The 17,523-nt window shown below is 47.6% G+C and overlaps 1 protein-coding gene across 1 annotated transcript in view; it reads right to left on the bottom strand.

Moving 5' to 3' along the window:
* The window catches only part of ARHGAP22 (Rho GTPase activating protein 22), a gene marked incomplete at both ends in the record, with an annotated part of 150,566 nt that extends 136,072 nt beyond the window's left edge, over positions 1-14,494 (bottom strand). Inside the window, one exon of the mRNA XM_080694482.1 lies at positions 14,443-14,494. Coding sequence (XP_080550608.1) covers positions 14,443-14,494 — 52 coding nt within the window. The remainder of the gene's footprint in view (positions 1-14,442) is intronic.
* Positions 14,495-17,523: the final 3,029 nt, after the last annotated feature.

Genomic DNA, 17,523 nt, shown 5'->3' on the forward strand with positions numbered 1-17,523 from the left:
CTCCTTAATGGGTCTGTCTTCTTTTTTGGAAATAAAGGAATTGGACTGGATAAGCCCCAGGGCATCTTCCACACCTGAGAGTGATGTAGGATAGATCAAACAAACAAACAAACAAACAAACAAAAGCAGTAGAAAGGAGACATCAAGGAAGGACAAGGAAATAACAATTTTAATTTAAAGTTCTTCCTATTCTACTTTTCCAGGCCTGTCACTCCCCAAGTCAGCCTCTCTCTCAAGTTTCTGGTGGCACACGCTTGTAATCCCAGCATTTGGGAGGCTGAGACTGGAGGATCGTGGTTCAGGAACAGCCTCAGCTACTTATTGTGAGGCCCTCTGCAACTCAGCGAGATCCTGTTTCAAAATAAAGAATAAAAAATAGGGCAGGGGGTGTAGCTTGGAGGTTGAATGCCCCTGGATTCCATCCCCAGACCCACAAAAAAAAAAAAAAAAAGTTTCTGGGAAACCTGGAAACCAACTTGGTGCACTGTTAATTATCCCACCAGTAAATAGTTAGCCCTTGAGAATAAAGAGCTAGCCAAGATGTAAAGACATAGTCAGTCAGTAAAGACATAGCCAGTATTTTGAGAAACCTTATAACTGAGGGGAATTGTCAGTGTTATCTGTTGGTCAGATAATGGAGACCATATCCATCTAAGGATCCTAAAAATGAGCAGACCACCATAAACTGTCTCGAGGTCACCAGATTGATAGCATCCTTACAAACCTTCCTATACCCGTGGTCCACCACGTTTCCTTTAAAAGAAGAACCAGGAACCCCTAAAAGGTGTCTCTTGCTCCATCTTTCTCTGGAGATGGCACACATTCTCCCTCAAATGCATGTTCCTTGCTTCCCTAAATAAATCTCCATGCCTCTACTGATACATGCTGCTAATTTGTTTCTGCAAGGTATATCAACGACCCTGCTGGTCCTGAGTTGAGTTTCTCCACCTCTCTCTCTGGGAAACTCTTGTCCCAGGACAGTTCGAGGAACCAGGAGTGTCCAGAGAATGCTTGGAATCTCCTGAGGATGGGGTAAAGGGAACTTTTTTTTTTTTTTTTTTGGTGGTGATACTAGGGTTCCTGGAAACCCTTCTACCTCCGGGCTACACTCCCAGTCCTACTTTTTACACTTTTTTATTTGGAAACAGGGTCTCTTAAGCCAGCGTGGCTGCCTTCAAACCTGTGCAATCCTCCTGTCTCCGCCTCCCAAGCGCAGGGATTACAAGTGTGCACCACCACGCCCAGCTAAAGGGAGCATCTTTTGTTGTTCATAACAAGCCCCTTTCAAAGGCACCTGTGTCTCTGTTAATGAGATGACTCTGGGAGGATGAGGCTGGTTGCCAGGGAAACCAAAGAGGTGATGAGAGAGCTGGAACTTTCATTCTCACCCTCCTCCTGGAAGAGAGAGGGATGCAGATGCTTTGATCAACGATGTTGACGCAATGACTGCACTGGGGGGCAGTGTGTGCTGGGAGGGCACAGAAGCTCCACGCTCTTCTCTTGGACCTCGCTCTATGCACTTCTTCCATCGGACTGGTACTGAGTTGTATTTTTGAAATTAGCAGGTAAATGTTAAGAAAACATTTTTTATTGAGTTTTGTGAGTCTTTCTAGTGGATGAATGAAACTGAGAAGGAGTAGCAGGAACACCTTGAATGTGTAGTCAAGAACACAAATGTGGATGGCCTGGGCCCCATCGTCATGGGCATCAGTGACGTGGACAGTTTGGTGGGACAGAGTCTTACTTGACCAGGGGGATTGTGCTAATGCTGGGCAGTTGGGAACTGAACTGCTGGATCCCCAGCTGGTGATGGAGAATCGAAGAGGGCAGGACATATGTCTAAAGATGGCTGTCCTCTCTCTAGGTGCAACTGTTCGATGATGTGGCCTGTCTCAGTCTCTTTTGGGCTGGTACCCATGGCAGGGCCTGATGGAACAGCTCTAGCTAGATTCCCAGCATCTTGCTTATCAAATTTTTAGTGTGTGTGTGTGGGGGGGAGGGGCACTGGGGATTGAACCTAGGGAGGTTCTCCCTCTGATCTACATTCCCAGCCCTTTTTATTTTTTAATTTTGAAACAAAGTCTCACTAAGTTATGGAACACTGGCCTCAACTCTGTAATCTTCCTGTCTCAGCCTCCCAAGTACTGGGATTATACCCAGCTAAGTTTTCAATTTTTTTTTTTTTTGGTGGTACTGGGGTTCCTGGAAGCCCTTCTTCCTCTGGGCTACACTCCCAGACCTATTTTATATTTTTGAAACAGGGTCTCTTACGCCAGCACGGCTGGCTTCGAACCTGCGCGATCCTCCTGTCTCCGCCTCCCAAGCGCGGGGATTACAAGCGTGCACCACCACGCCCGGCTAAGTTTTCAATTTTGAATTTCGGTTTCTGTTGATATTCGAATGGGGTTTATGAAAGACCCCAGCCCAATAATTTTGGGCACACATTGTCAGACCCCTGAAAGGTACTGGGCACTCTGGGCCCTGCCTACAGTGTGGCTGACTGAGGGGGATCATGGGAGCCTCCTTCAGGCCACTGGGTGCTCTGATTAACAAGCCACAGAGTCCAGGCAGGAGGCTGGCTCAGCCTGGAAGAAGGGATGCCTGTGCCTTTTACAAAAGGCACTGTCTAGATTCAGGAGTCTGGGTCTACATGTGAACTGCCTACAGGATCAGCTCTCAGGCATGAACGCACCATTCTGCACTCGGAGAAAGGGCCATAGCCCACATCATTCTCTGGGACAAACATCTGGCTCCTTCCTTTTCCTTGTAGTGGTCAAGCTAATCAGTCTCAGGAGTCCATAGGGTATCTGATGGAACACCTCCCCTCAGGATGGCCTGCCACTCCAGCGAGAACCAGCCTGCCCTGGCCAGCAGCACAGCTTGCCCCCTTAGCCAATGTCATTACTTAAGCAGTCGCTGTGTGCCAAACCCCCACCCTGAGCAAGCCAGGCGCTACCATCCTGGGTCACACACGTGGCCACCCAAAGATGTTTTATTAATTCCTGCTTGTAGAAGAAAGCAGGGTGCAGAGCGAGTACCCAGTGTGTCTGAGGTCACTGGCTGGGAGCTGGCACTGTACCCTCGTCCCGGGTGGAGTAACAGCAAGGCGGCTCCTGCTTGCTTCCATATGGACACAGGGCACAGGTGTGCGTCACATGCACCTGGAGCTGTGTCCGTTGCTGGTTCTACCCGACCCCAAACCAACGTAAAGATGCAGACATCTGCTTTCAGAGCATGTGATTCTTCCCATGACCCCCGTTAGAAATGTGAAAGATAAGGATTATTTTGAAAGTGGTTGAGTATTTTTAGTACAATGTTTTTTTATTCACCAATAAAGCTAAAAGTCTATTTCTAGATATTTCTGTCTCACATATACTTCATTACTTTTTTTTTAAGCCCTAAAAAGAGCAATCCCATTCCCCTAGTCCTCAGACTCGGAGGCACCTTCACCTTGTCTAATCTGGAAGGAATAAAGTTCTTAAGTTTCCTTGTCAGATGCAACTGCGAGAAACCAGCCTCCAGGGTTATTCTTCTAAAGGTATTCTTTGGTAAGATATTATAAACACTTTGGAGAGAGCTTTCTCAGAAATTGTCATGTTTTTATTCTTGAAGTCTTGAGCTCAACTCATTTCTGAGATTTCTAGTTTCTCCGTTGATCTTAACCTTTTCCCTCAGAAACTGCCCCAAATTTCCAGGATCAAAAATTCTATCTTTGGTGGGCATGGTGGCACATGCTTATAATCCTAGTACTTGGGAGGCTGAGACAGGAGGATTGCAGGTTTGTGGCTAGCCTCAGCTACTTAGTGAGAGGCCCTCTGCAACTTAGTGAGACCCTGTTTCAAAATAAAGAATAAAATATAGAGCTGGAGGTGTAGCTCAGAGGCAGAATACTTCTGGGTTCAATCCCCAGTACCACAGCCGGATGAGTAAGGTTCAAATTAAATCCCCAGGGTGACCTCCTGGGCTTGCTGTCTCTCTGCGGTGCTGTCTTGACTACAGGCCGTGTGATCAGAGGCTGAATTATTTGAAAGTGGCCTCAGGAATCTATGTTAATGCATATTCATAACCAGCCAAATTTCGTCACAAGATGGACCTAAACCTCTCCCTGTTCTTCAAGTGGCCCCCTGAAGTCATCGTCCTTGGTGTAGGCAAGGACGTGGGGACACAGAGGCACATGCAATGGTAAAGGCATAGAGCGCGCCTTTCCATCCCTCAGCTCAGGGCAGTCTGAGCTGGGGGAAGCTTGCCACCTGCGAGGCAGCGGCGGCCTGATGGCAGTGGTGCAGAACACTCCCCTGACCCACGAGTCTGCCCCTGGCAGTCCATCTTGCAGAGAGACAGACATTCACTGTGGAGCTCATAGCAACGACAATCTAGAGATGGCCTCAAGTGGGCCCCCTGTTGCCGCACCCCATGGCCCAGGACTGAGGGGCTAGCCCTTCCTGCTCATATGTGTCCCGAAGCCTCCGCCCCCACTGGGGATTTCTTCACTAAGATGCTGCCATCAATGGCTGGTCAGCGCTCCAACTTAGCACTCAAAGCCCATGCCAGCCTTGGAGCTAAGCATGGAGGCGGCGGAGACCGCTGTGGTCACTCCTGCCTCCTGTCCTCTCCACGGTGCCCTTGCTGCCGACTTCATCCTCCCTGCTGGTCTCCATCTCAGCACCTGCTTCCCAGGTACCAGCCTCCAACACATAGGGCTATCCATCAGCAGAATGTTGCTGAGGAACTGAGGGTGCAGTCACCGGGGCACTTGAGAGCTTCGAGAGCTGGTTGATAAACCACATGCACGTTACCCTATCATTTGTGTCCTTTTTAAAAACATACTTTTATTGGTGCATTGCAATTTACATCCTAGTGAGGTTTGATGTGATACATGCATGCACACTGCTCTTGGTGTGAGTCCCTCTGGATCCCCACCTCCTCCCTCCCCAATCGTGTTAGATAGATTGGTTGTGGCACCTATATATGCGGACACAGCATTATTTGAACTATTTCCTTATCCGAAGGGCAGATGCATATATGTGTCAAAGTTTTTTGGAGCTAACAGTGGTTAATTTTGCACACTGGGAAAGGAAGTTTGGACTTAACTTGGTTTCTGCTTTATAGTTTCCCAATGCTGTTTGAATTTTTTCATGAACATAAAATGACAGGTTGTGATCCTGGCTCTGAGTGTGAAGACCCTGTATTCAATGTCCTTATCATTCTATTTCATTAAAAAAATTCTGAGAGCCAGAGATGAACAGTACAATTGTATTGGTATGGAAGGGCATCTGTGAACTCTGCTTTTATTTATTTGTGGTACTGGGGATTGAATCCAGGGGCATTCTACCACTAAGCTATATCTCCAGCCCCTTCTTTTATTATTTATTTTTGAGACAGCAGTATTAAGTTTTCCCAGACAGCCCTGAACTTGTGATCCTCTTACCTCAGCCTCTTGAGTCCCTGAGATTAGAGGTGTATGCCACTGCACCTGGTGGGAACCTTGTTTTAAGGGAAGGTTGGACTGTGCTGGTCCTTGGGGTGAAGGGCGGGTCTCTGAAAGTCAATGCACCTGTGTTCCCACCTTCTTCCCAGGCCACCAGGATGCTGTCTCCTCCTGCCCCTGTTTCTATGGTAACTGGCTGGTGGTGCTATGGTATTGCCTGCTATCTAAACTGTTGAGAGAAGCCATTTGTACCATAAACTCAGTCATACTGTGGGCGACCAGATGGGTACATTCAGAATCCAGAATGGACTTGCTAGAATGAGGGGTGCTGTCAATGTCTTTAAAGACAGAGGTAGAGATGGGTCGCTCAGATGTGGGCTGACTCCTGCCACTGTGGCTCAGGAACTCCGTGCCCCTGGGAAGTCAGGGAGCTTCCTCACCCTCCACACGGTAGGGCTGAATGCAGGAGCTGAGCCTCATTGCAGCTTCCCATTTCACAATCTGCTTCAAGGTGAGCTGTTGCTTCTCCCAGAGGGCAGCATAGAAATCATGGCTGGAAGCCACCCCTACCCCTAGGCAGAGTTGCTGACTCAGCGCATCTGGCTTAACTGTTGGCAGTGGGCACCTGGGCTTCCTCTTGGCCCCCCCAGGGAGTGTATCTGGCAGTGTTTGTCTAGAGCCTTGCTGGGACCCCCACCCAGCCTTTTCCTGGGTCACAGGCTCTTCACTGTCCCTTGTGGCTAGAAGCTCAAAGCCCAGGAAAATAAGAGGGCTGAACTGTGTCCCTCCAAAACTCACAGGCTAGGCCGGGCATGGTGGTGCATGCTTGTAATCCCCCACTTGGGAGGCAGAGACAGGAGGATCACACAGGTTCGAAGTCAGCTGTGCTGGCTTAAGAAACCCTGTTTCCAAATAAAAGATATAAAATAGGTCTGGGAGTGTAGCCCGGAGGTAGAAGGGCTTCCAGGAATCCCAGTACCACCAAAAACAAAACAAAACAAAACCCTCAAAACTCACAGGCTAAAAACCTGACCTTCAGTACCTCAGAAAGTGACTGCATTTGGAGATAGGGCTTTCAAAGTGATTAAGACAAAATGGGTAGACTCGAATTCAATAGAACTACTATGGTAAGAAAAGATCTGCCAGACATGGTGGTACATGCCTGTGATCCCAGTACTTGGGAGGCTGAGACAGGAGGAAACTAGGTTTGAGGGCTGCCTCAGCAACTTAGCAAGACCTTCAGCAACTTAGTGAGACCCTGTTTCAAAATAAATAGAAAGGAGCTGGGCGTGGTGGCGCACACTTGTAATCCCAGTACTTGAGAGGCTGAAACAGGAGGATCACACAGGTTGGAAGCCAGCCTCAGCTACTTAGTGAGGCTTTCTGTAACTTAGTGAGACACTGTTCCAAACAAAATATAAAATAGATTTGGGAGTGTAGCCCAGAGGTAGAAATCCCTGACTTTCCTCCTCAGTACCACACAAATAAATAAATAAATAAATAAATAAATAAATAAGGCTGAAAGGGGGTATATTTGGAGGTAGAGCACCCTGGGTTCAATCTCCAGTGCCCCAAACAAAATAAACAAACAAGATCAGGACACAGACATACATATAGGGATGGCCAGAAGAAGACATAGAGAGATGATGCCTATCTGCAAGCTGGGGAGAGAGGCTTCAGGAGGAATAAGCCGTGCTTGAGAACTTGATCCGCAGGTGGATGGATGGTGATAGATGGATGGATGGATGGTGGATGGATGGTGGATGGATAGGTGGATGGGTGGGTGGATGGGCAGGTGGATGGATGGTGGTTAGATAGGAAGATGGATGTGCCAGGCATAACTCAGTTGTGCAAATAGCTCTACCTCTAATTTCCTTTTTCTCTTCTTATTCTCAGTGGTACATGCATGGGAATCAATGGGGTGGTAGCAATGAAACTTGATGGAAAGAACCTACATCCCAGTAGGAGAGAGGGGCCAGAAAAAACTTGAAATAAGAAAGTAGGAGGCAAATCACACAGGTATGATTGGATGACGAGGTCATCAATTTTTCTTCCCAAAACACAACACAACTATGGAGCTGGACAAAACTGATAAATGCCACTGTATTTTATACTCTGGAAATTGACTAAATGCATAAAACAACCCTAAAAATGCTATGCTTGAGCCGGGTGTGGTGGCGCACACTTGTAATCCCCGCGCTTGGGAGGCTGAGACAGGAGATCACACAGGTTCGAAGCCAGCCTCAGCTACTAAGTGAGGCTCTCAGCAACTTAGTGAGACCCTGTTTCCAAATAAAATATAAAATGGGTCTGAGAGTATAGCCCAGAAGTAGAAAGCCTCTGGGTTCCACCTCCAGTACCACCAAAAAAAAAAAAAAATGCTATGCTTGAATCTTTATAGAGATATTATTGGTAGAGCACATCATGAAGACCAGCCACCAGTCAGAAGTGGCTCATTCAACTGGGATGGTGGCACATGGACTTGGGAGGTTGAGACAGGAGGATCATAGGTTCCAGGCCAGCCTCAGCAACTTAGGAAGATACCCAGAAATTTAGCAAGACCATGTTTCAAGATAAACATTAAAAAGCTCAAAGATACAATGCCCTCAGGTTCAATTTTCCATATTCCCTCCCAAAATTAAAAAAATAATAAAATAGGACTGGGGATATAGCTCAGAGGTAAAATGTCCCTGGGTTCAACCCCCAGTGTCACACACACACACACACACACACACACACACACACCCTAACTTTGAGAGCATCTCCCTGCTCACAAAACCTTTGGCAGAGAGCCAGAGCCTTATCAGCTCAAGGTTTGACAGACATCTGCCCAATCAGTGGCTGATTTCTAAATTATACAGAAATAGAGGTGACCCCAGGAAGGCAAGTTTAAAGGTAAGCAATAGCTGGGTGTGGCAGTGTACACATGTAATCCCAGTCTTGGGAGGCTGAGATAGGAGGATTGAAGGCTTGAGACCAGCTTCAGTGATTTAGTGGGACTCTGTTTAAAAAAAAAAAATAAAAGAGGCTAGTAGCCTCTTCTAGAGGTAGAATCCCCCTGGGTTCAATTCCTAGTACTGCAATAAATAAGTAGATAAATGCAAGAATAAAAGGCAGGTATAAAGCCAGGTGTGGTGGTGCATGCTTGTAATTCCAGTACTTGGGAGACTGAGAAGGAGGATCACACAGGTTGGAAGCCAGCCTCAGCAGCTTACTGAGGCTCTCAGCAACTTAGTGAGACTCTGTTTCCAAAAATAAAATATAAAATAGGTCCGGGGTATAGCCTGGAGGTAGAAGGCTCCTGGGCTCTATCTCCAGTACCACAAACCAAACAAACAAACAAACAGCAAGTATAACAGAGACATGCTGGGAGCTAAATGAACAATTCAACAGCATTATTTATATGGGAGAGAACAGAATTCAGAGTTGCTACAATACTGATTGTTTGAAAGGAAAAGAATAATAGAAAGATATAACAGTAATGAGAAGACAGTAGGTATTGGCCTGATAAAATGATGGATAGTCCAATTAAAATGGGCAAAAAATTTAAATAGACATATTCACCAAGAAGACATATAAATGGCTAAAAACCACAAGAAAAATGCTCAACATCATTAAATGTTAGACAAATGCAAATCAAATTCCCAGTGATATACTACTGTACATCCACTAGGATGTCTACAATAAAATAGATAATAGCAAGTGTTGGCTAGGATGCTGAAAAATTAGAATCTTCATATATTGATGGTAGGATGGAAAATGGTGCAGAGATGTTGGGAAATATTTTGACAATTTCCTACATATTGTCTGTAATCCAGCAAGAGAAAAGAAAGCATAAATTAACAGAAACACATGCTTGTGAATGCTCATAGTGGCATAATTTGTGATAACTCCAATGGAAAACAACTAAAAATCCATCAAGTGGGCAAGTAGATAAACATGCCTCCACACAATGGCCTATTATTCAGCTAAAAAGGAACACACGGGAACACGAATGAACCTCAAAAACTATGCTCGTTACAAAATCTATTTGAAGGAAGACTACACAATATATAATTTTGTTTATGTAAAATATCCAGGAGCTGGGTACCATGGTGCATGCCTGTAATCTCACCTATTGGGATGCTGGGGCAGGAGGATCACAGGTTCAAGGCCAGCCTGGGCAACTTAGAGAAACCTTATCTCAAAATAAAAAGAAAATTCATTTGAAAGGACTGGGGAATAGCTCAGTGGTATAGTGCCCCTGGGTCCAATCTCTTGTACCACAAAACAAACAGACAGACAGACAAACAAACAAAAAACAAACCCCAGAAAAGGCAAATTTATAGAGACAGAACACAAATCAGCAGGCTGGGGATGAAAGCGAAAATTAATTGCAAATGGTACCAGGAAACATTTTGGAGTAATTGAAATGTCCTCAAGCTGGATTATGGTGTCACCTGTTCCAACTCTATAAATTTACCCAAAATCACTGAATCATGCACTTAGAATGAGTGGATTTTATTATATGTTATTATACACCAATAAAATTATCAAAATCTATAAATATGGAATATGATAATAACATCTATGGCTGGGATCTTGAACATCTCCCAAAGGCCCATGTTTTTGAAGGCTTGGTCCCCAGGGTGGCTCTATGGGGAGGTGATGGAACCTTTAAGAGAGGGGAGGTCTTTGGGGGTGTGCTCTTAAAGGGGATGGTGGAGCCTTGGCCCTTTTTTTCCCCTGTCTCTTGCTTTCTGGCCATGGAGTAAGGGCTTTGCTCCACCACATGCTCCTGCCTTGCCACAAGCCCAGAGGAACAGGGTCAATCTATCATGGACTGCACCTCCCAAAACTGTGAGCAGAAATACATCTTTCCTCTTTATAAGCTAATTATCTCAGGTATTTCAAAATATCAATGTAAAGCTACATAGGTATGAGAAATAAATAGAAAAATGAAGCAAGAAGCTGAATGTGGTGATGCACACCTGTAATCCAGTACTTGGGGGGGCGGAGACAGGCAGATTGCAGGTTCTAGGCCAGCTTCAGTAAGTTATCAAGATACTCAGCAATTTAGTGAAATCCTGTTTCAAAATAAATAAAAAGGGCTGGGAGTGTATCTTAGAGGTATAATGACCCTGGGTTCAATTCCCAAGACCACAGAATAAAGAAAAGTAAAGTAGAAATAGAGTATAAGAAAGCAGGGAGAAACCGCCATTGTTGTGGTCACTGGTGTGGTCATTGGTGTGGTGTTAGCATGGGCATTGGTATGGTCATTGGTGTGGTCATTGGTGTGGTCACTGGTGTGGCATTAGCGTGGGCATTGTGAGGTCTGCCCATGAAGTCATGCCAGAGGAGGACTGAGAACAAAGAAAATAAAGATAAATGCCCTCCCGACCATTGCCCTGCCCTGAGATGACCTGGCTACTAGTACACCAACCAGTGGCTTATTCCTGTATCCCACCCCCTTTCCTGGCCCCATAAAAATCCTGTAGCCTGTAAGGAGGCCCGGGCTTTCTGACTCTTGTGGGCTCTCTCTCTGGTCAGATGCCTTCTTCCAGGTTTTGTTCCTAAATAAAGCCTGGTCTCTTTAAAGGCTGTGTTTCCTTTGCCCCCATATACACTAACAGCTGGTGTGGCCATTGGTGTGGTCCTTGATGTGATCATTGGTGTCGTTATTGGTATATCAGTTGGTGTGGTCACTGCTGTGGCCATAGGTATTGCCATGAGTGTGACCATTGGTGTAGTCCTTGATGTGGCTATTGGTGTGGTCACTGGTGTGGTCCTTGACATAACCATCGGTTTTGCCTTTGATGTGGTCCTTGGTGGGGCCATCAGGGTGGCCATTGGTGTGGTCCTTGGTGGGGCTACTGGTGTGGCCATTGGTATAGTCATTGGTGTGGTCAGTGTGGCAACTAGTGTAGCCATTAGTGTGGCCATTGGTGTGGCCACTAGCATGGTTTTTGGCGGAATCATTGGTGTGGTCCTTGGCATGGCCATTAGAGTGGCCATTGTCATGGCCATTGGTGTGTCCTTTGGTGTGTCCATGGTGTGGTCCTTGGTGTGGCCATTGGTGTGGTCCTTGGTGGGGCCATTTGTGTGGTCCTTGGCATGGCCATTTTTGTGGCCATTGGTGTGGTCTTTGGTGTGGCCATTGGTGTGGTCTTTGGTGGGGCCATTGGTGCTCCCCTTTTCAGCATGTGGTAGGACTAGACTTGCTGGGCTCCAGGAATAGTTGGGGCAGGGTTACTGTGGACCACAGCTGTGGTCTAGTGTGGAGAGGCCCAGGACTTATTTGCTGACGTGAGACCTCCAGGATCCCTCCGTCTCAGCCCTCTGGGCCTGGGTCTCAGAGTCGTTGTGATAGGCAGGGTCTGCCCCTCCCCCAGCCTGGTGACCTGTGGCCGGGTGACTGCATAACTGTCCCCCTGTGACTCATACAGGCTGCCAGTGGACACCACAGCTTGTGGGCCAGGGAGCGAGGGACCCATAGGAAGGCTGGATTCGGGGAAGCCTCCTCTTCTTTTTGGACACTTTGGTATGAACAGGGGTCTTACTATGATCATTCAGACAGTGGCTCCTGTGAGGAGGGGACACTGCTCAGGAAGGCCAGCCACAGGGAGAAGCCATGGGCAGACCAATGAGTCTAAGTGTGGGCAGCTGGTAAGGAAACTAGCTGCAGAGGCCTGAGCTGGCAGCACAGCCCACAGAGGGCCTCTCAGCGATGGGCCATGGGCAGTGCCCATCCCTGAATTAGAGTTTCAGTACAGAGCCACCAAAGGGGAGACCTCCAACTTCCTGTTGGGGGGAAAACGCTGGCACATTCTTTTTATTTGTTACTGAGTACTGAACTCATGGACACACTGCCACTGAGCCACAGATATTCTCTATCTATCATCTATCTATCTACCTACCTACCTACCTACTTATCCACCTATCTACCTATCTATCTTATTTATTTTGAGACAGAGTCTCACTAAGTTGCCCAGACTGGCTTCAAATGTATGATCCTACTGCTTTGGCCTCCCACGTACTGGAATTAACAGGCATGTGTGCCATTGCACCTGGCTTCTGGCGGGTTCTGACCTAGAAAAATTGTGGACAAAGTGAAAAAGTGAGGTAGAAAATTTAATACCTAAAAACTTTCCATTTGTCCCAATTCCTAGAAATGTCATTTAAAAGCAGAAAGAGGAAGAGAGAGAGGGAGATGATAGATGATAGATAGATAGATAGATAGATAGATAGATAGATGATATAGATAGGCAGGCAGGCAGGCAGTCATGAGACCAAAGGCTGGGAGAAGTCACCTCCCTGGGCTGGCAATCCCTTTCTTTTTCAAAGACCTCTATGAAATGGCATCAGCAGCTTTACAAAGCTGCCTACATGTTTGAGATAAAATGATCCTTTACAAGTGAATCTAATCAAAAGGAATGAAGTACTAACACATCCTACAAAGTGGATGAACCTTGAAAATATTGTGCTAGGTAAAGAAAGCCATGGGTCTTGGGTGGATCCCAAACACCAGCACACTTTGCAAATTCCTGATGAATGTAATGTTCAGGGTCTGGACAGAGAGGAGGGCTAGGACCCCACGTAGCCACCTATGGCCCGATTCCCTTTCTAAGACACCCAGCACAGGTCGGCCCACAGGACGGAGCGTGCTTTGGTAGCCGCCAGGGGCGGGGTGGGCAGGGAGCGACTGCTTAATAGGAACAGGGCAATGAAAGGAGTTGGCAATTAGATAAAGGTGGTGGTTGTGTAACATTGCAAATGTATGAATCGCCACCAAATTTTATACTTTAAAACAGTTAATTTTGTACGACGTGAATTTCATCTCAATACAAAAGTTAATTCAATTTCATTCATTAGTCTAAAGCCCCTTGAACATTAGTTTAAAGCCCCTTAAAGTCTCCTCTCTCCCTTTCTCAATGCCATCTGAACAATCGGTCACAGCAGAGAAACCCTGGATCTGGAACCTTCTGTGAAAGCAAGGGTCTTTTCTTTTGCAGTGGGGTGATGTTGTGGACTCGGCTCAGATGAAGATACCTAGAGGTGTCCAGACCCCCAGCATGGCCTGAAAGCTCTAAGGCTGATCTCTAGGCTTGCTGGTGGAGATGCTGTCACCGCTGGAGTCGAGCCCACAGCACAGCGGCCCCTGGCTTCCACTGCCCAGTTCTTACTTCTGCAGACACGAAGTCTTATTCCTCAGTTCCCCACCCCTGCACAGACCACAACAAGGTGGCTGTGTGGGATCCTAGCCCTCCTTGTCTCTGTCCTGACCCTGAACATTACATTCATCAGAAATTTGCAAAGTGTGCTGGTGTTTGGGATCCATCCAAGACCCATTGAAACTGAGTCTCCAGAGGAGTTTGGAGGCTGATTCTACTTGGAGCATTTCTGCTCCCAGCATCTGAAATTTTGAGCATCCCCAGCCCAAGGACATGCAGGTCCAGATGGCCAGGCACTATTATCGCATGCAGGACCCAACCAGCTGTTTCCTGCCTGTGATCCAGCCAGTGACTACACAATCTAGCTTGCGGTGACAGGGCATGCCCAGCCCCCAGTGCCTGTGACCCAGACAGAAGACAGTCCTCCTGCTACAACAATTATTTTCTGGGAACTTTACTCGGGGTTACTGAGCTGTCACCATCTCTCAGCTATTGGCTGCACCATTTCCAGGACCTTACTTAGAGCCCCCTGTAGTCCTTGGACACAGTGGTCCCTGTAGACTCTGAATATTGTCAGAGCCCCCAACCACTGGGCCCAGCACCTATGACAGCCACGGTCCTGTCGAGCCCCTTGCTTTTCAGACAGACGTAGAGCGGCTGCCTGAGTTCAGGGGTGAGCACTGGGCCACTGGCTGGGCACAGGAGCCGAAAGAGGGCAAGACCCTGACCACGAACGCATCCCATGGCGCGCTCAGCTTTAAAGACCAAGATGATCCCTTTGGTGGCCACGGTGACCCCACCCCTCCAGGAAGAAGTCACGAGCAAAGATAATCACTCCCAAGCAGAGCATAATAAAATTCTTACTGAAATATCTGGCCGCGAAGGTTTTTCTCTTGCTGGAAGCCGTCGGCAGCATAATGCAGCTGGCAATCTGTGTGAATTTCTTCTATATCCTTTTTATAAAGAGCCAGCCACATCCTCCAACAGACAGGCTAATTCCTGTTTTCCAGTAACAGGAGATCAGCATCTATAGAAAAGAAATATATTTAGAATGCCCTTTATCTGGTGTTTGCTTGGATTTTGAACAAGAAGTCTGCTGTTAAAGTCCTGTTTAACAGGACTGTTTAGGAACTGGATGAAAGTTTACCGGGGATCTTGGCGTGGCCTTGGGAAGTCACGGGGCCTCTGGGTATCAGTTCCGCAAATCTGTGAAATGGGAACGATCGTGACGGTCCCTCTGCAGCCAGGCAGAAGTTAAGGGGACTTGTACATGGCAAAGCCCTCAGTGCTTTTTGGCTACTACAAAATTAGCTGGCCTAAATTTAAGGAGGGCTCTGTTTCCAGAGAACCCTGAAAACAAGCCAAATAACACTGCAGTTTTGCAGTGTGGCTTCCAATGTGCATGGGCGACCCTCCTATGGAACATGGCAGATGTTGCTTTCTTGTTTTGAGGTGCAGCGAGGACTCTGTCCCCATGCTCAGCTGCAGGAATAACACCTGGGAAGGGCCAGGGTCCGACCCTGCCCCTGGCACATCGGCCAGGAATGGTGCAGCTTCTCCGTTCTATTTTAGCCATTTTCTCATCATTATAGCATAAGTCGTTGCTGTGGACGGTGGAAAGGAAAAATTTCAATTATGAAATAACCAGGTGACAATTATCAGGCATCATCATCACTAACACAGCGACCCTGGCAACCTAAAGGAAAGGTGGGTTCTAAGGCAGGGTGCAAGGTTACCTGCTTAAATGCACGCAGGGGTTTGTTTCTAAGGGCACAGGAACAACGCCTAGAGGACATGCACCGGAAAGTTCTTCCCACCAGCTGCCTGTCTCTGCCTCACTGCCTCTGCCGTGTGATTATAATTTGTGATAAAGCCAGTCGTGGTTATACAGACAACACAAGCAAGGCCAGTGTTGGGGCCTGTGGACCCTTCCAGCCCCGGTGCTGTGGAGGAGCAGGCATCACTGCTGTGGCCGTGGGGTAGGGTGATACTCTGCAGGCTGCCGATGGCGCTCAGTGGGCTGGCCTGGGCCAGGCTCCTCTTGGCCCGTGCCTCGAGGATGTGGGCCGACCCTGTGGCTACTGTTCTCCAGGGGAGCAGTGGCCTGCACAGAGGAGGGGACCGGCCTGTGCGTCTTGGGATTCTCATCTGACAGCTGAGAGTAGAAGGAGCTGATGGACAAGCGTTAAATCTCCAAGGACCAAACTGAGATGCCATCATGGCCTTGGAGCCAGGGGAGCAGTGGTTTGACTTGTACAAGCCAGAGAGTGTAGCAGAGATGGGACCCCTGAGCCACGGGGCAGAAATGGAGCCAGAGGAATAAAGCACTGGCTCAAAGACGCTGGCGCTGGGTAGACCCTGGGGACCCAAGTGGTTCAGAGAGACACTGCTCTGTGCTCCCTAAGCACACGGGCAGGGAGGGCGGCGGGGCTGGGGAAGGGAGTGAGCGGGAAAAGCCCCTTGGCCTGGATAGCAGGGGTTTAAAATTTAAAATTCCAGGCCCAAGTCCCAGTTTTTCCATTTCTAGTTGTGTGATTTGGACATGAGTCACACTGAGCATGAGCATATGAAAATTTAGGATGGCCAGCTAGTTTTATTGTATAAGTGTGTATATTGCATAGAATATAATGTCTGCTAAAAAAAAAAAAAGGTATTCACTGTTGATCTGAAGCACTTCAGATGTAACTGGATGCCTGGTGTCTTATCTGGCAACCTTAGGCTTCTGAGTACCTGTCTTCTTTCTGATCAAAAGAAGATATGATATTACCAGCAGGTAAGAATCTTTCAGCTGTGGGAAACAAGACAGTTAAAACTGACTTCAATATACCCATAATCCTAGTTCTTGGGAGGGTGAGACAGGAGGATCACAGGTTTGAGGCCAGCCTCAGTAACTTAGTGAGACCCTGTTTCAAAATAAAAAGGGGATATAAGCCGGGCATGTGTGGTGGTGTACGCTTGTCCCCACACTTGGGAAGCTGAGACAGGAGATTGCACAGGTTCAAAGCCAGCCTCAGCTACTTAGTGAGGCTCTCAGCAACTTAGTGAGACCCTGTTTCCGAATAAGTATAAAATAGGTCTGGGAGTATAGCCTGGAGGTAGAAAAGCCCCTGGGTTTCACCCCCAGTACCACACAAAAAAAGAGTGGGTATAGCTTGGCACTGGGTTGGACCCCCCAGTACCAAAAAAGGGGGGATTTATTGGCTCTTAAGCAATAAAGTCCTCATAATTTAGGCTTTAGGCCTGGCTAAAGCCAGCAGTTTGACAGTGTCAACTAAGTTTGGGTTTCCTTCCAGTACTCCTGTTTGCTTCTGAGGTATTTACTTCATTCTCAACAAAATCCCCATATTACTTTTTTTTTTTTTTTTAAAGCTGGCACTGGCCTCAGGATCTTGCGTTTCTTCTGTACTGTCCAGGCAGAAAGAATGAGCATTTCTTCCAGTATCTCTCAGAAGTGCTGGGCAGCTGGCCCTCCCTGCTCTTCCAAACATCTTTCTTCACACCCTTGATTTGGGCCACTAACTCTTCCCCTAAACCAACGCAGACCGATTAGGTGCTGCCGATTGGTGAGAGGCAACCAGGTCTCATCCCAGGAGCTGGGAGCCTGGCTTCCCAGAGGCCTCTTGGGCTGACATAGGAAAGAGAGGGATGCTGGGATAGATGCCAGGCTATGGACAAGGGGAGGGGACTGAAAACATAGCGCCCCCTGCTGGTTTCTGGAGAGACCTCAGCAGCAGAGGGAAACAAGAATTGTACCTAAGCCCCCACCCAGCCTCTCCTCACCCACCTTTCTCTACAGCAGGTACAGGCGCAGGTTGCTCAGCAGATGAGCAGAGCTCGACCCCCGCCCTGGTGAGCACCGCTGGGAGGGGCAGTGGCTGCAAGGCGAGCTGGGCTGCTGTGGTTGGGGATGAGTCAGCAGGAGGGCAGAGCTGGCAGCCAGGAAAA

Source organism: Muscardinus avellanarius (genome assembly GCF_963383645.1).
Source record: "Muscardinus avellanarius genome assembly, chromosome: 4".
Taxonomy (NCBI): Eukaryota; Metazoa; Chordata; class Mammalia; order Rodentia; family Gliridae; genus Muscardinus; species Muscardinus avellanarius.